Source organism: Dysidea avara, chromosome 2, assembly GCF_963678975.1.
Source record: "Dysidea avara chromosome 2, odDysAvar1.4, whole genome shotgun sequence".
NCBI lineage: Eukaryota > Metazoa > Porifera > Demospongiae > Dictyoceratida > Dysideidae > Dysidea > Dysidea avara.
Genome location: NC_089273.1, coordinates 51,039,759 through 51,053,220, shown reverse-complemented (window position 1 = coordinate 51,053,220; position 13,462 = coordinate 51,039,759). Strand labels below are relative to the sequence as shown.

At 37.0% G+C, this 13,462-nt stretch overlaps 1 protein-coding gene across 1 annotated transcript in view; it reads right to left on the bottom strand.

Annotated features, from left to right (window-relative positions):
* Positions 1-3,736: 3,736 nt before the first annotated feature.
* Positions 3,737-13,462, bottom strand: part of LOC136246254 (protein mono-ADP-ribosyltransferase TIPARP-like) — a 28,904-nt gene continuing 19,178 nt past the window's right edge. The window contains exon 5 of the mRNA XM_066037674.1: positions 3,737-4,399. Within this exon, the coding sequence (XP_065893746.1) occupies positions 3,930-4,399 (470 nt within the window). The 3' untranslated portion in view covers positions 3,737-3,929. The remainder of the gene's footprint in view (positions 4,400-13,462) is intronic.

Sequence of the window (13,462 nt, the reverse complement as noted above, 5' to 3'; positions counted from 1 at the left end):
TAGCTATTACAACGTAATCTATATAATTATATAGGATTCTCTGTGGATGGTGCCATGAATTGTCCCACTGGTGGTTATCCCACCCTTAGACATAATGAATTAAGGGATTTTACTGCTGATGCCCTATTAGAAGTGTGTTCTGGTGTGTGTGTGGAACCTTCATTACAGACCCTGAAACACTCACATACTCAACGGCAATTGCTGAGGATGGGGCTCGTTTAGACGTCTCAGCTGAGGGGTTCTGGAGTGGCCAACACCAGAGGATTTTTTTTGATGTCAAGGTTTTCAACCCAACTGCTTCATCATACTGCACCACTCCAGTGTCTTCACTGTATCAGTGATTTGAGAAGGAGAAATGCAGAAAATATGAGCAAAGGATCAGAGAAGTTGAGTCTTTTGTACCGTTAGTGTTTTCCAAATTTGGTGGAATGAGTGGGTGCACTAATGTTGTTTACAAACGTCTGGCCTATTTGCTGTCTTTGAAAAGGGGTGTTCCTTACAGTAGTGTAATGGCCTGGCTACGCTGTCGCCTTAGTTTTTCGCAGCTACGTTCAGCAATTGCTTGTCTCAGGGGAGCACGCTCTCACAGTGGCTGCCCGGCCAGCCATAGGGCTCTTGACCTTGCTCTGATAGAAGGTCAGGTGCCTTTCCCTTAATCCAATAAATTTTTTAGACTTTCTTTTGGCTAGCACTTCAACATCTAGTGCTAGGGGTGGTGGCAAGGGGTGCTGGATGCCCCGGGAAACTTAAAAAAAAAAAGTCTATGTAGCTAGCTATGGCCTATGGGCAATAACTGTACAGTGTGTCTAAATAATAATGCTCTTGATTAAGCAGGTACCTAGCTACATTATCTACTGCATGACATTGCTATACAGCTATACTGAGTGTATATATTTCTGCTGGAGTTGTACTAGTTATCGGCATGTAACTATGTGGAAGTACGTAGTAGGCCAAGCTGAATACAACTACTGCATCTATACAAGTCTTGTACAGCTAACTAAAACTTACAATATTAATATTGGTGACAACAGTTAAACTAACAACTAATTGCAACTTTTTCTCGACTTTTTTATAATATTATTTTGAAAAAAAAGGGCTGTAAACAGGGGCGGATCCAGAGTTTGGAAAGAGGGGGAGGGCACCTTGCTGAAAAACGTTTAAGAGCAAAAAAAGGTCACAACAATAGTAGCTAGTTATCCTTTACCAAATATATTATATCACGTATGTTATGTAAAATAAAATTCTATTAAGCTTCATAAGTAAGCTGCACTGCCTCATGAACATTGTGACTGCTTTATTAGAGTAATTGACTGCTCTATTAGAGTATCTCGATCTTGTATGCAATTTCTTGAAGGAGGGGGGAGGGCATTTGCCCCAAATTCCCCATCCTGGATCCACCATTGGTAAATTAATTTAGTGCTAAAAGATAGATCCACACGTTAATGTAAAGACAGTGGGCTGTTGAGTTGAGAAATAATCACCAGTGATGTAGTATCTGTTACTATAAAAATAAACTGTTACTCAGATTTTGAAAACCGGGTATTTGAGCAAATACGACATCCCATCACATATAATATTATACATATATTCCAGGCTATATCTAAGCAAAAGAACAAAATGTAATCCATAACCTATTGCAAAGGTGATTCAAATTTATCATTAATTTTATAGCTACACTATTACAATAACTGTGATCAGTTGTGACAGTTTGGAGCAGTAGGCAACTTTTTACATATCAATTATCACATGCCCAGTCACTATTATGTGCAGAGACCTAACTATCATCTGATCATGGGACTAACAATAAACAAATGGGGCTGGATTTGTAAAAATGGGTCTTCCACACACATCCAATTCTTTGAACTTGGAAGACCATAACATTCAAGAAAGACAAAAACCTGAAATTTTCTCCATAGATTAACCTATGTTTGTGCTCACATATGACAAAATCTCAGATCTCATGTTTGCTCAGATTCTTTTCATGTCAATTACGTGCACCAACACTGGTAGCGCTGGCATCATATCACTACCTGAAATTTAATTTTAAACAGATTTGGTTGAAGTCATGGGCGGTGGGGATGAGGATTCCATGCCCCCCCCTCTCCCCCTCCATTTTTATGGAACAATGTTTGCAAGTAAAGATTGAGATACTGTAATAGAACAGTCAGGATCTGGATACTCTAATAGAGCAGTCACAGTATTCAGAGAAACAGTGTAGCAAGTTACTTAGCTACGTATGTGTAGTTATAAATAAGGAGATATAATTGGTGGAGAGCAGCTATTGACAGCAGGCTGTGACTTTTTTTAAAAAATCTTTAACTTACCGCTGGCCTGGCCCCCTCACTCTTTGGCCTGTTCCACCCCCCTGGTTGGAGTAATAGCTTGTTTCTACTATTTAATGCTACATTTCTCTGTTACAAGCAGCTGTCTAGAGTGTACAGGTTTACACAACAGCCACACAAAGAGTCTAAGTAAGTTAGACTTCAGATGCCAGGGGTATACATAATGCATAATAGTACACTAATACACAATAGTGATCAGATTTTACAAAACCAATCCAAATCGCACATAAGGCAAAATCAAACTAACACAACCACTGGATAGCTACACTATCATACTACTAGTTTTGACCCTCAGTACTACTCAAACTACTCGAAGCTGGTTTTAACAGACATCTTTTCTTGGTAGTGTGTAGAGCTCGAATGGCAATTTCTGGCCTTGTGAAGGGTCTGGCTTCACTAGATTACTGGTGGATTGCCTAATAATGTTGGCCAAATGATTTGTTTGTTGATTTTGCTATATATGTATCAGCCACTAAGAATCCAGTGCAGCACTGTAATCGCGTGTGTATACTCCTATCGTGGTCTTCCTCCATTTTGAAGTCTATCTCTTGCCCACCCTCCTCCCCTTTGTGAGCACTCGTGGTACTACTTCGCTTGTCCAACTACTCAGTTTTCTATCTTATTTGGCAGGAAACTCTACAAGCAGCTACAAGTACTGGAAGTGGTCTGAAAGGTAATAGATTGATACATCTTTTGTGTAAATATTAAATGCAGTGTGCTTGCTATCCATAGCAAGTTATGCAGATTTAAGGTTTCCTTATAGTAATCTTCACAATTGAAATCTGGATAAAAGCAGACAAAAGCAGCAGCTAAAACGGGGGGCTAGTTGTGGCCAAAAAGCTAGTTGTAAGTGACTTTTGGTTAGTTGTGTATGGTGATTGGGCTAGTTGTAAAGTCAGGCTAAAATAGAAAGCTACACCACAGAAAATTAAAACCTCAAAGTTGCGTATAATATTATGTGCATATGTGTGCAGCTTAAATCTCTTTTACAGCGATTTGGCTAAAACTGCCTCAAGATCCTATCTTGAGATAGCTATTTTGCGAAAAAAAATCTCCACTACACTATTTGATTAGAGATTGCCTTACAATTCAGCCTATAGTCATAGTTACAGTCCATGATTAAATTGCACTAAATCTAGCTAATAAAACAATACTTTATTCTTTAAAAAAAAACTACTTTCAAACCCTCTACCTATGCTGCCTCTATACATAGTTCTTTTCATCCTTCAATTCACTATTTCCTTAAAACATCCAAATTTCAGTCATTTTTCTCAAACTGTTCAATCTCATCACAACTACATTTCAAAAATTTCCTGGGGCAGTATAATTATATGCCTCAGCCCTCCTTTGGCCTTCCCCATCCACTGACACTTCACTACACAAGATCACTATTAACTACTTTAGCTATTTAAACAATCACAACAATAAGTATAGAATACGTTATGTATATACATCAAACATAAAATGCAAAAATTTTGTTTACATGTGTAACAAATACCTCCCCCCACTCTGGCTAGTTGTAAAAGTAGTTCTTTTACCTAATGGACAAAAGTAGTTAGATTACAAGTGACTGTCTTGAAATAAGCATCAATCTTCTTCCCAGATCTTCTCCACCAAATTTTCACCATCTCCACGAGTACTAAATGTGATTTCTTCGTCAGATACTTCCACATAATTATCTTCTTTTAAGCAATTCAAAGTGACAGATTCATCATTCCGATTTAAACATTCTTCAGAACAATTGAGGTTGGAAGTATTTAAAGATCTTGCTTTGAACGTAATAAGATACTGGGGATACACTTGATTGTCTTTTACCATCACAAATATACGAGGATCTTTCACATTATCAACCAAGGAGTCAAACAAGATGGCCTTATTCTGTTTAGGATTTTTGGCCGGTGGTACAATCATGTCTTCATTTCCTTTTGTGTATTCACCAGGTAGGGCTAGACAACTGTAAACATACTTGTATCCATTTTCATCTGCTTGGGAGTACTGTTCATTTGAGGAATAGTCAGCATTAACTGCAAGGTATACTCCCTTGCCATAAAGAGCAGCTATATGCAACAGATAAATAATATTATACAATAATATACACATACTGTAGTACACAGTAATTTTAAATATTTTCCAACAGAGCCACATATAATAATTATCAAAGTTGCTATTGTTCCGGCAGCCGGAAATATTTTGTCAGAGCTATTGTTCCAGCAGTCCACTAGATTCCTCCCTAGCAAGCACCCTAGATGTATGCTATGCCTCAAGTATTCAACTTTAGGGAACATGTCTAGTAGGTTGCCCCAAGTATTCGACTTTAGGGAATGCATCTAGTAGGTTGCCCCGAGCATTCAACATTAGGGAATATGTCTAGTAGGTTGCCCGGCCCCAAGCATAAAACTTTAGGGGATACGAAAAGTAGTTCTAGTGTTAGGGGTAGGGTCAGGTTCAGCTTTAGTTTCTTCTTCACCTTCATTATATTGTACAGAGCTTACTCTACTCAGAGACGTATAAAGTAGAAACTAAGAGAGGTGAGTAGCTATGAGGCACTTAGCACAAAGATCAGGACTCTGGGCTCAAGCACTGGAGGTCCCGGGTTGGATTCCCACTCAAGGCATTTTGCGTTTTCTTTTTATCATTTGAGGACCTTTTTGTCAAAGTTATATTTTTATTCATGTGACTGCCGGAACAATAGTAACAGCTAATAATTATATTGCCAATATTACTATGTAACTGTTATTCTTCTTATTTCACTACATTATGTTGCATGGACTATATTCCCTGTTAGATGAATAATTGAAATCACCAAATATACTGTAGTATCTGATTCATTCCCAGACCAGATTTTCTTTTGTGTAGAGTTTCTCCTTCCACACACACAAAAGAAAAATCTTCCTGAGCAGAAGATTATTAATGCAGTGTAGCTCCTTTCTAATAACGAACCATGCACGTTATTTTACATTTCAAGAACACAAACACTTATTGAGAATTAAAGGTACACTGAAATCTTAGTCTATTATCAATCCTTGCAATATTAGTGGGATAGGTTGGTGTATGTAATTTATTTTATTTAGTAGCTTAGTTGTTTTACGGTGCACAAATCACACAAGGTTATAATGCACAGATATAATAGCGCGAATCTGATCTAAAGAAAAAGAATTAACTACATAGGTTGGATAGGGTTCCAAAGCTTAATCACAAAGGCGAAAAAGGAAAATTTATAAGGAATCAATGTATCAGTTCCTTATTTGAGGGTCCAATTAGGTTAAAGAAATCTTTAGGGATATGAATGTATTCATTATCAATCTTGTACATCATTATGAGTTTAGCACTGACTCTTCTCTGTTGTAGTGTAGGTAGATCTAGTGTAGTCAGCATATTGGAGTATTTAGAAAAAATATTTATACAGAATCTGGCAGCTCTCTACAGGATGGCTTCAATTTTGTAAATACTTCATACAGGAGATGTTTATTTGCTTGGACAGACAGTACAGTCAGTGTTAGTGCCCAGAAAAATAGACAGAATTGCAACAGACAGCTTCATATTACTGTAGCTAGCAGTGCTAGTATACACGTATCAAACAAGTTATTTTTGGCATGGCTGAAGATGGAAAATACTAATTAGCTAGCATGCCAGGTGAAGGATGAAGCATTAATACAAAACGAGTAAACTATGCAAATAAAAAAACACTGAAATGATCATTGCGGCCCAATTTTGGAGAAAAAATTTTTGTAGGAAAACTCAATTGAAAATTTCAGCATATTAAAACTTATTGTTTGCACAATTGGATAGGCAACTATTAAACCTTTTTGCTGCATCTGAAGTCTCACACCCAAAGCTTCTTTCTGCAAGGAGATGTGTTATCAGACTATGTAGTGACTTCACAAAGTGTGGGACACCAATTGTGACTGGATCTGTGAAAGGGGTCTTATATATAACTTTTCCAAATTTCCAAGTTTGATACATCATAACTCATCATGTGATAAACCTATTGTCTTAAAAGTACATCCAGGAATAATGCTATGTTAGGAGTGTAAAGTTACCAAATTTCAAATTTCAATCTAGTACCATACTCACAAGTCGATATATGGATTGCCAAGTACATACAATTGGAAAAGGTATAAGACCCCTTTTTGCAGATCAAGTCACAATTATCTTGCAAATGGGGTGATTTGTTATGTAATTTATTGTCCACCAACAAAACAATTGAAGTTATTGTACCCCGATGAGAGTTACAATGCATAGTAATGTTGCTAACATACACAACTAGACTAGATCATGTGCGATAGAGCCAGTTGCTGCAATCACATGCTGCACTGTCTCATGAGTCGCCACACCATTACAGTGCGAGAATCTCCTTGGTTTTAAAATTCAAATGGGATGTTTTATTTATCAAGAACGAAGTACGTAGCTACTAGGGTTTTGATTAGCAATTGTGGTTAGTCAATGTGATTCAATGCCGTTTGCTACTTAATCAATCTCGAGGGGTAGGTAACGAGCCAAAATCATCTACAAAATTTCAAAGATGACTGCCCATATTTCATCTTTCAGAAATATGACTGCCCATATTTCATCTTTCAGAAATATGACTGCCCATATTTCATCTTTCAAGACATATTTCAGGTAACGTTCTCTGCAAAATTTAGTAAATTCAAAATTAGTAAATCCATAAATTTTAGACTGTAAAAAGTTGTAAATATCCGTTACATTTTCCCAATCATCAAAATTAATTTCATCTTCTAAACTGCATAAATTTAAGGCAATATTTAATCTCTCAGAAATAATTTCAATGATGATAGGGTCCGCAACATGAATAATGAAGTAGCAAGAAACAAATCCCCAACTCTCATAGTATGTTACCCTTAGTGCCCCATCACTAATACCACCCTTAGTTTGGAACTGTGTTCCCTTTTAGGAGGGACACACAGATATTAATATCTCATGTTAATGATCTTTATTTCGTGCATTCCAAAAATGTGACCGGATTTGCAAAAAGGGGTCTTCCACACACATACAATTTACCAACTGTGACAATCCATAACTTTGGATTGGAAAAAGGTAATGGCTTGAAATTTGGTCAGTAGTGAGTACCAACATGGCTTAATGGATGAAGAAAATGGCAGAGTCATATTTTACTTGAACACTAAGTTATGGTCTTCCAAGTTCATAGAATTGGATGTGTGTGGAAGACCCCTTTTCGCAAATCCGGTCACAAATAATGAAGTCGGATGTATAAGTATTCTACACACCAAGTTTGAAAGAGCTGCAATTTTCTAACCATCTGGCTGGCAGTGGCAAAATTTTCAGAGCAATGATCTTCAATGATTTTGGTGGGTTTCCTCCTTCCTACTGTTACAAACTGTCTTCATAACAGCTTTAAATCAGGGGAAGATACAGAAGAACATCTGAGGTTTCTAAGAAGTGGTCAAATCCTTGACTTTTAGTTAAAAGGCCTTTGCAAGCTACTACTCTAATAGAACATTCAATCTATTAGAACAACCATGTATAGTCACTACATTTGCCATCTACTATTGGTTGTGTTAATTGAACAGCTGTAGACAAGTTGCATAGTTAATAAAAGTTGCACAGTCATTGTAATATTATTGTATAAATAATATAGAATATAGTTTCAGATCAAAAACCTTGTGTATCGGTATGTCATAACCTAGCTAGCTAGCAACGTCTTCAATGTTTAGGGCAAAGGCTACAGCTTTAAATCAAACTGAAGAACCTATGTATAATCTGCAATGTTTGAGGTGCTTATTGTGAACTTTGACATCCTCATGCAGTGTGGTTGGGTGTTTTATGTACAAGTAAATTAGTCTTTCAGGGTTGGTATCCCAGACATCCTACAATGTACATGATGATAGAATTGCTGCTAGTTTTCACTAATTGTTGACATTTGTAGTTACATTTTTATCCAAATGCACTTAGTTATAATTATAGGAGTACATCTAGCTATAGTTTCATTTGAAACAATGTGGTACATACTTTTAAAAGTTGTACAATGTTAATTTATAGCATTACAATTTCCATTTTGTTATCAGCACTCTCAATCAAGGTGTTAAAGCACAAAAGTATTCTAGGATGAAATCCCAGACCCCTGCCATGTAGTTGATCCCAGCACACACTAAGTGTTGCACTTCCGGTGTTATATGTTGCACACTCATCATTTCACTCATGTTACTTTGGAAAGCAGTCACCAAAACTGAATCATCCATGATAGTAGTCAATCTAATAATAATTCATGGAACAATTGGCAGTATGATTTTAATGCAGGAATAGCAAAGGCAGACATTATTTATGGGGGGAGGGGAGACTGAGGTCTAGATTGATGATGCCATGGTCTAGCTGTAAGTTGAAGACCTAGGTCACTACCTGCTGGCAATAATTGTCCTCCACCAACTAGACTATATCTCCTTATTTATAACTAGATACATAGCTTGCTACACTGCTCCTCTAAGAATACTGTGACTGCTCTATTAGAGTATCTAACTATTGATGCTATTGAGCTAGGCTCTCCATCACAGCTACAGATAATTTTAGGGAGGGGGGCTAAGCCCCTCATAATTTTTTCACAGGGGCTACAGCCCCCTTCTCTGCTACCCCTGAGGAATAGATTGTTTTGCCATAAAGTTGTGTTAACAACTTTCAAGTGTAGCACAATAAGTACATGCTAAATTTATAGTTATGAGCTTAATAAGTAAGCATGTTTATCACTGCAATGACTCCTTCATAATTAACTCTATAACAATTATCTATATTCAGTAGTTGCATTGTGCTCAATAAGTAGACAAACTGCCAGGTCTTTCATTTCTTATTCCAGCTCCTGCATACATTTCCCACATCCTATTAATCTATATAGTGAGGCGTACATTAACCTACTCACATTCTATAGGTCACTTCAAGAACAAATTGTTTGATTAGTCTATTACATTACACACATGTAGTTTACAGTAAACAATTATTCATACATGTGCATAACCATACACTTAAATAAATTAGGTCACATAAACTCAATCATCAGTTTATCATCTATCAGTACTCAAAATATTGCACAAGCATATAGCCAATTATTTTTTTCCAAACTAGTTAGCTGAATTGATACCCAAATGATTTGTAATGTTACTATTTAATCTGCTGTAGCCATGCATTTATTGACTTTGATGACGGCTTCTTACAGTTGCACTCTACAATCAATGGACCAATATATCATTCATATGGTAAGGGAACAATAACACAGGTAGAGATGCTAAATTAATAGATCTAGTGAAGAGAAACTTGGCTTCATTAAAGCAGATAACATTGCAGATTGATGAGTATTATCAAGATAAGTTTGTTATTTTGAACGGGTGTTGTTACACAGACCATTCCAATGCATGTGGACCTGCGACAATCAGAAATCAATACAACAGGTCAAATGTATTCTTTGGACAATAAAATGCACTAATTTGTTCAAATAATTATTCAATTATGCATGATACATTTAATTATGAAGTACTTACAATCAGGCCTGTGTCAAATATGCCAGCATAATAAAAAGCATAATAGGCAGGAGTGCTATGCCAGCATAATGCTAGCATATTAGGTGGATGTCGCAAGCTATGGAGCTTAATTTCATGAAAATAGATTGATACTCTCTAACAGAGCAGCCAGTGCATGGATGCTACAAACTGAGCACTCAAATACATTGTAGATCGATACTCTCTAATAGAACAGTCACTTTTGTAGTGAAATACTCTAATAGAGCATTCACTGATTAAAATTTTCAAAGATAATTGTCAGAATTGTTGCTAATCTAAAAATATAATGCAAGCATAATGGGAACATCTGATGAGCATAATAGGTGAAAAATTAGGGAAATTCCTGAAAGCTTTTTTGGGAAAAATTTTGAGCATATTTGACACAAGTCTACTTGCAATTGAATGTAAAAAGTTCTTTAATTAACCCATACAGACACAGGTTCCATCTGGATACATGCCCTAGGGCTCAAAGACAGTACTTTGGGTGTAAATTAAAATTTAAACAGCTACTAACAGTTGTGATTGCTCTATTAGAATGATTAATAACACATTGATCTTTTGCCAGAAGAATTGACCACCAAAAGTTGGGGACTACGACCTTGTGGTTCCCTGCCCTATTTTCACTACCCGTGCAAAACATGATAAAGGGACACTGTAAAAACGTGTGTGATCTATTGGTCTACTACAGCTATAAAGTAATAAACTACTCTAATAGAACGATCATATTGACACAAAACTATGAAGCTTTACCTCTATCTTAGCCATGAATCAATATGCCATACACACAGCAGCATTGGTTATACCTGCATTACTAAGTTGCTATTTGTTTAGGCAGTTGCACAAGATACATAATTATTATTGTTAATTTTTGTATAGAAAACCAGGTACATAAAATTTGAGGTTAATGGAACTGGTCCTGCAATAAACAGGGGCAGATCCAGACTTTTAAAATGGGGGGTTCCACTTTGAAATTGCAACTTCAGCTTAGCTGTATAAGTTGAAGACCAAAAAAAAAAAAAAAGTCAGCACCTGCTGACAATAGCTGTCACTTCACCAACTATATTTCCTTCCTTATTTATAACTAGATAATATATAGCTTGCTACACTGCTCCTCAAAAGACTACTGTGACTGCTCTCGATTTGACTGCTTTATTAGAGTATCCTGAGTGAATCCGCCCCTGATAAAGTGCTCCAGCTGATACAAAATGATTATATACTTCATACCAAATGAATGGATTTCAAATACTATTAGACTCTCCAGCATCCTGGACACTGCATTGCTTGCATCATCACAAGGTGATATTTTGTACCATCACAAGGTTAAAATATCAAGATGTAAATGTCCATAAATGAACATTTTCCAAGCGATCTATACACAATCAAAAGCAGATAGTAAATTTAGTGAATATACATGGTTGTTCTAATAGAATACTGCATGTTCTATTAGAATAGTAGCTTCCAATGACCTTTTAACTTTAAAAGTCAAGGATTTGACCACTTCTTAGAAACCTCAGATGTTCTTCTGGATCTTCTCCTGATTTAAAGCTCCTATGAAGACAGTTTGTAACAGTAGGAAGGAGGCAACCCACCAAAATCATTGAAGATCATTGCACTGAAAATTTCATCTCTGCCAGCCAGATGGTTAGAAAGGTTGCAGCTCTTTCAAAGTTGGTGTGTAGAATACTTATATATCCAACTTCATTACCATCTTATGTGATAGGATTGGCTTTTCTTCTCTTGGCTGGTAGACCACCTCAAACGAAAATTTTCTCGACTCATCTGCAGAAAATCACCCTCCTTGGAAAAACACAGGCAAAGTTTACTCACTTCTATGCATGATTTGGTAGGCCTACAACACTTGATATCACACTCAGAATCTGGGAGCTCTAGACATCTTCTTTAGGGTGCATGAAATGAAGATCAATCACGTGAGATATTATTAAAATCCGCGCGTCTCTCCTACAAGGGAACACAGTTCTAAACCAAGGGTGGTATTAGTGGTGTGGCACTAAGGGTAACATACTATGATAGTCGGGGATTTGGAATTTCATTAGCTAGAACCAAAGGGGCATTACAAAGTTGGCCAGGTTTAAGTAAACGTCTGCAGCCTGTCTTACGATATTGTTCATGAGAAGCCCAACGGCAGGTGGAGACAGAACAAATAAGACGATTACAACTAGTAAAAAAAAACCTGCAGGTAGAAAGACAGCTCTGGAGATATGCACAGAATTAATGTGTTGCCATAAGAGTGAACAGGAAGCACAAGACTTATTACAGATAGGGCATGTCGAAAGAGAAAAGGAGCACTCAGCCACTGCCGCATCCAAAGCTGTGGTATCCACTGCCACCAGTGAGGAGGACTTGCTGGAGTAGTATCAGTATTAAGGGCTACATCGGTAGAAATAACTAAACAATCAGGACTTCCTAAGGTAGGAAAAGCAAGACTTGCTGTAGTAATAGACACAAGATCACTTACTGAGTTGGAGATAACTGGAGCAGGACTTGCTGTGATAGAACATATAAGATCAAAACTGGCAGAGGTGGTAACAACTGGATCAGGACTTGCTGTGATAGTAGACACCAGACCAAAACTGGCAGAGGTGGTAGCAACTGGAACAGGACTTGCTGAAAAGGCAGGAGACTGAGGAGAGAGACTTGCAGCGGTGGTGACAACAGGATTAGGACTTGCTATGGAAGTAATAAAAACTGGATCAAAACTTACAGAGGAGGAAGCAACAGAATCAGAATTTGCTGTGGTAGTAATAAAAACTGGATCAAAACTAACAAGATTGATTTAGCCATTAAAGCAAAGAAAACAATAGCTGTGATATTTAGGAGCAGGATCCTACAGAAAACTTTACAGAATTGCAGTCAACCCTACATGTGATTAGCTACTAATGTAGACATGATTTTTATAGCAGCTGTACTAATACGTATGCATTATGAAATTTTCAAAATATGTTATTGATGACTTCAAATGCCACACCAAACCATTTACCAAAGCTATGCACTGTAATTTGTGCATTTTGTAGCTGACTATATTCAGTGGCGGATTTAGGGGGGTTTCAAAGGTTTCCACGGAAACTCCCTTTGAAAAATGATTGCGTAACAATTAAATGTTTTAATTATCGCGGCGTGCGTCTCGATCGAGATACTCTAATAGAGCAGTCACAGTGGCTACTAAAGTAGTATGTAGGAAGTTATTTATGTACTATTACTAGGTTTGTGACCTCTTTTTTTTTTTTTTGTTTTTTTTTTTTTTTTTTTTTTTTTTTTTTTTTTTTGGTTACCAAACCAGACGATGTAGTGCAAACTTTTGCGTATCTCATGTCAATATATATTTCCACCTTCTAAACTGGAAACCCCCTCTATAAATTCCTAGATCCGCCACTGATATTCCATGCATTGAGGGTTGGCTACTTGGCGCCTTTATGACTGCATTAAAGAGGGAGTGACAGGCTGAATACTATTTGCCAACCACAGGGGCTTACTACATAGAATGATGTGCATAGACTGACATGTAATTTCTAAAAGGATAACATTTTTTTTGCAATGTGGAAGTTATTCCTTTGTTGTCCAGCATATGCATCACTGCTCCAT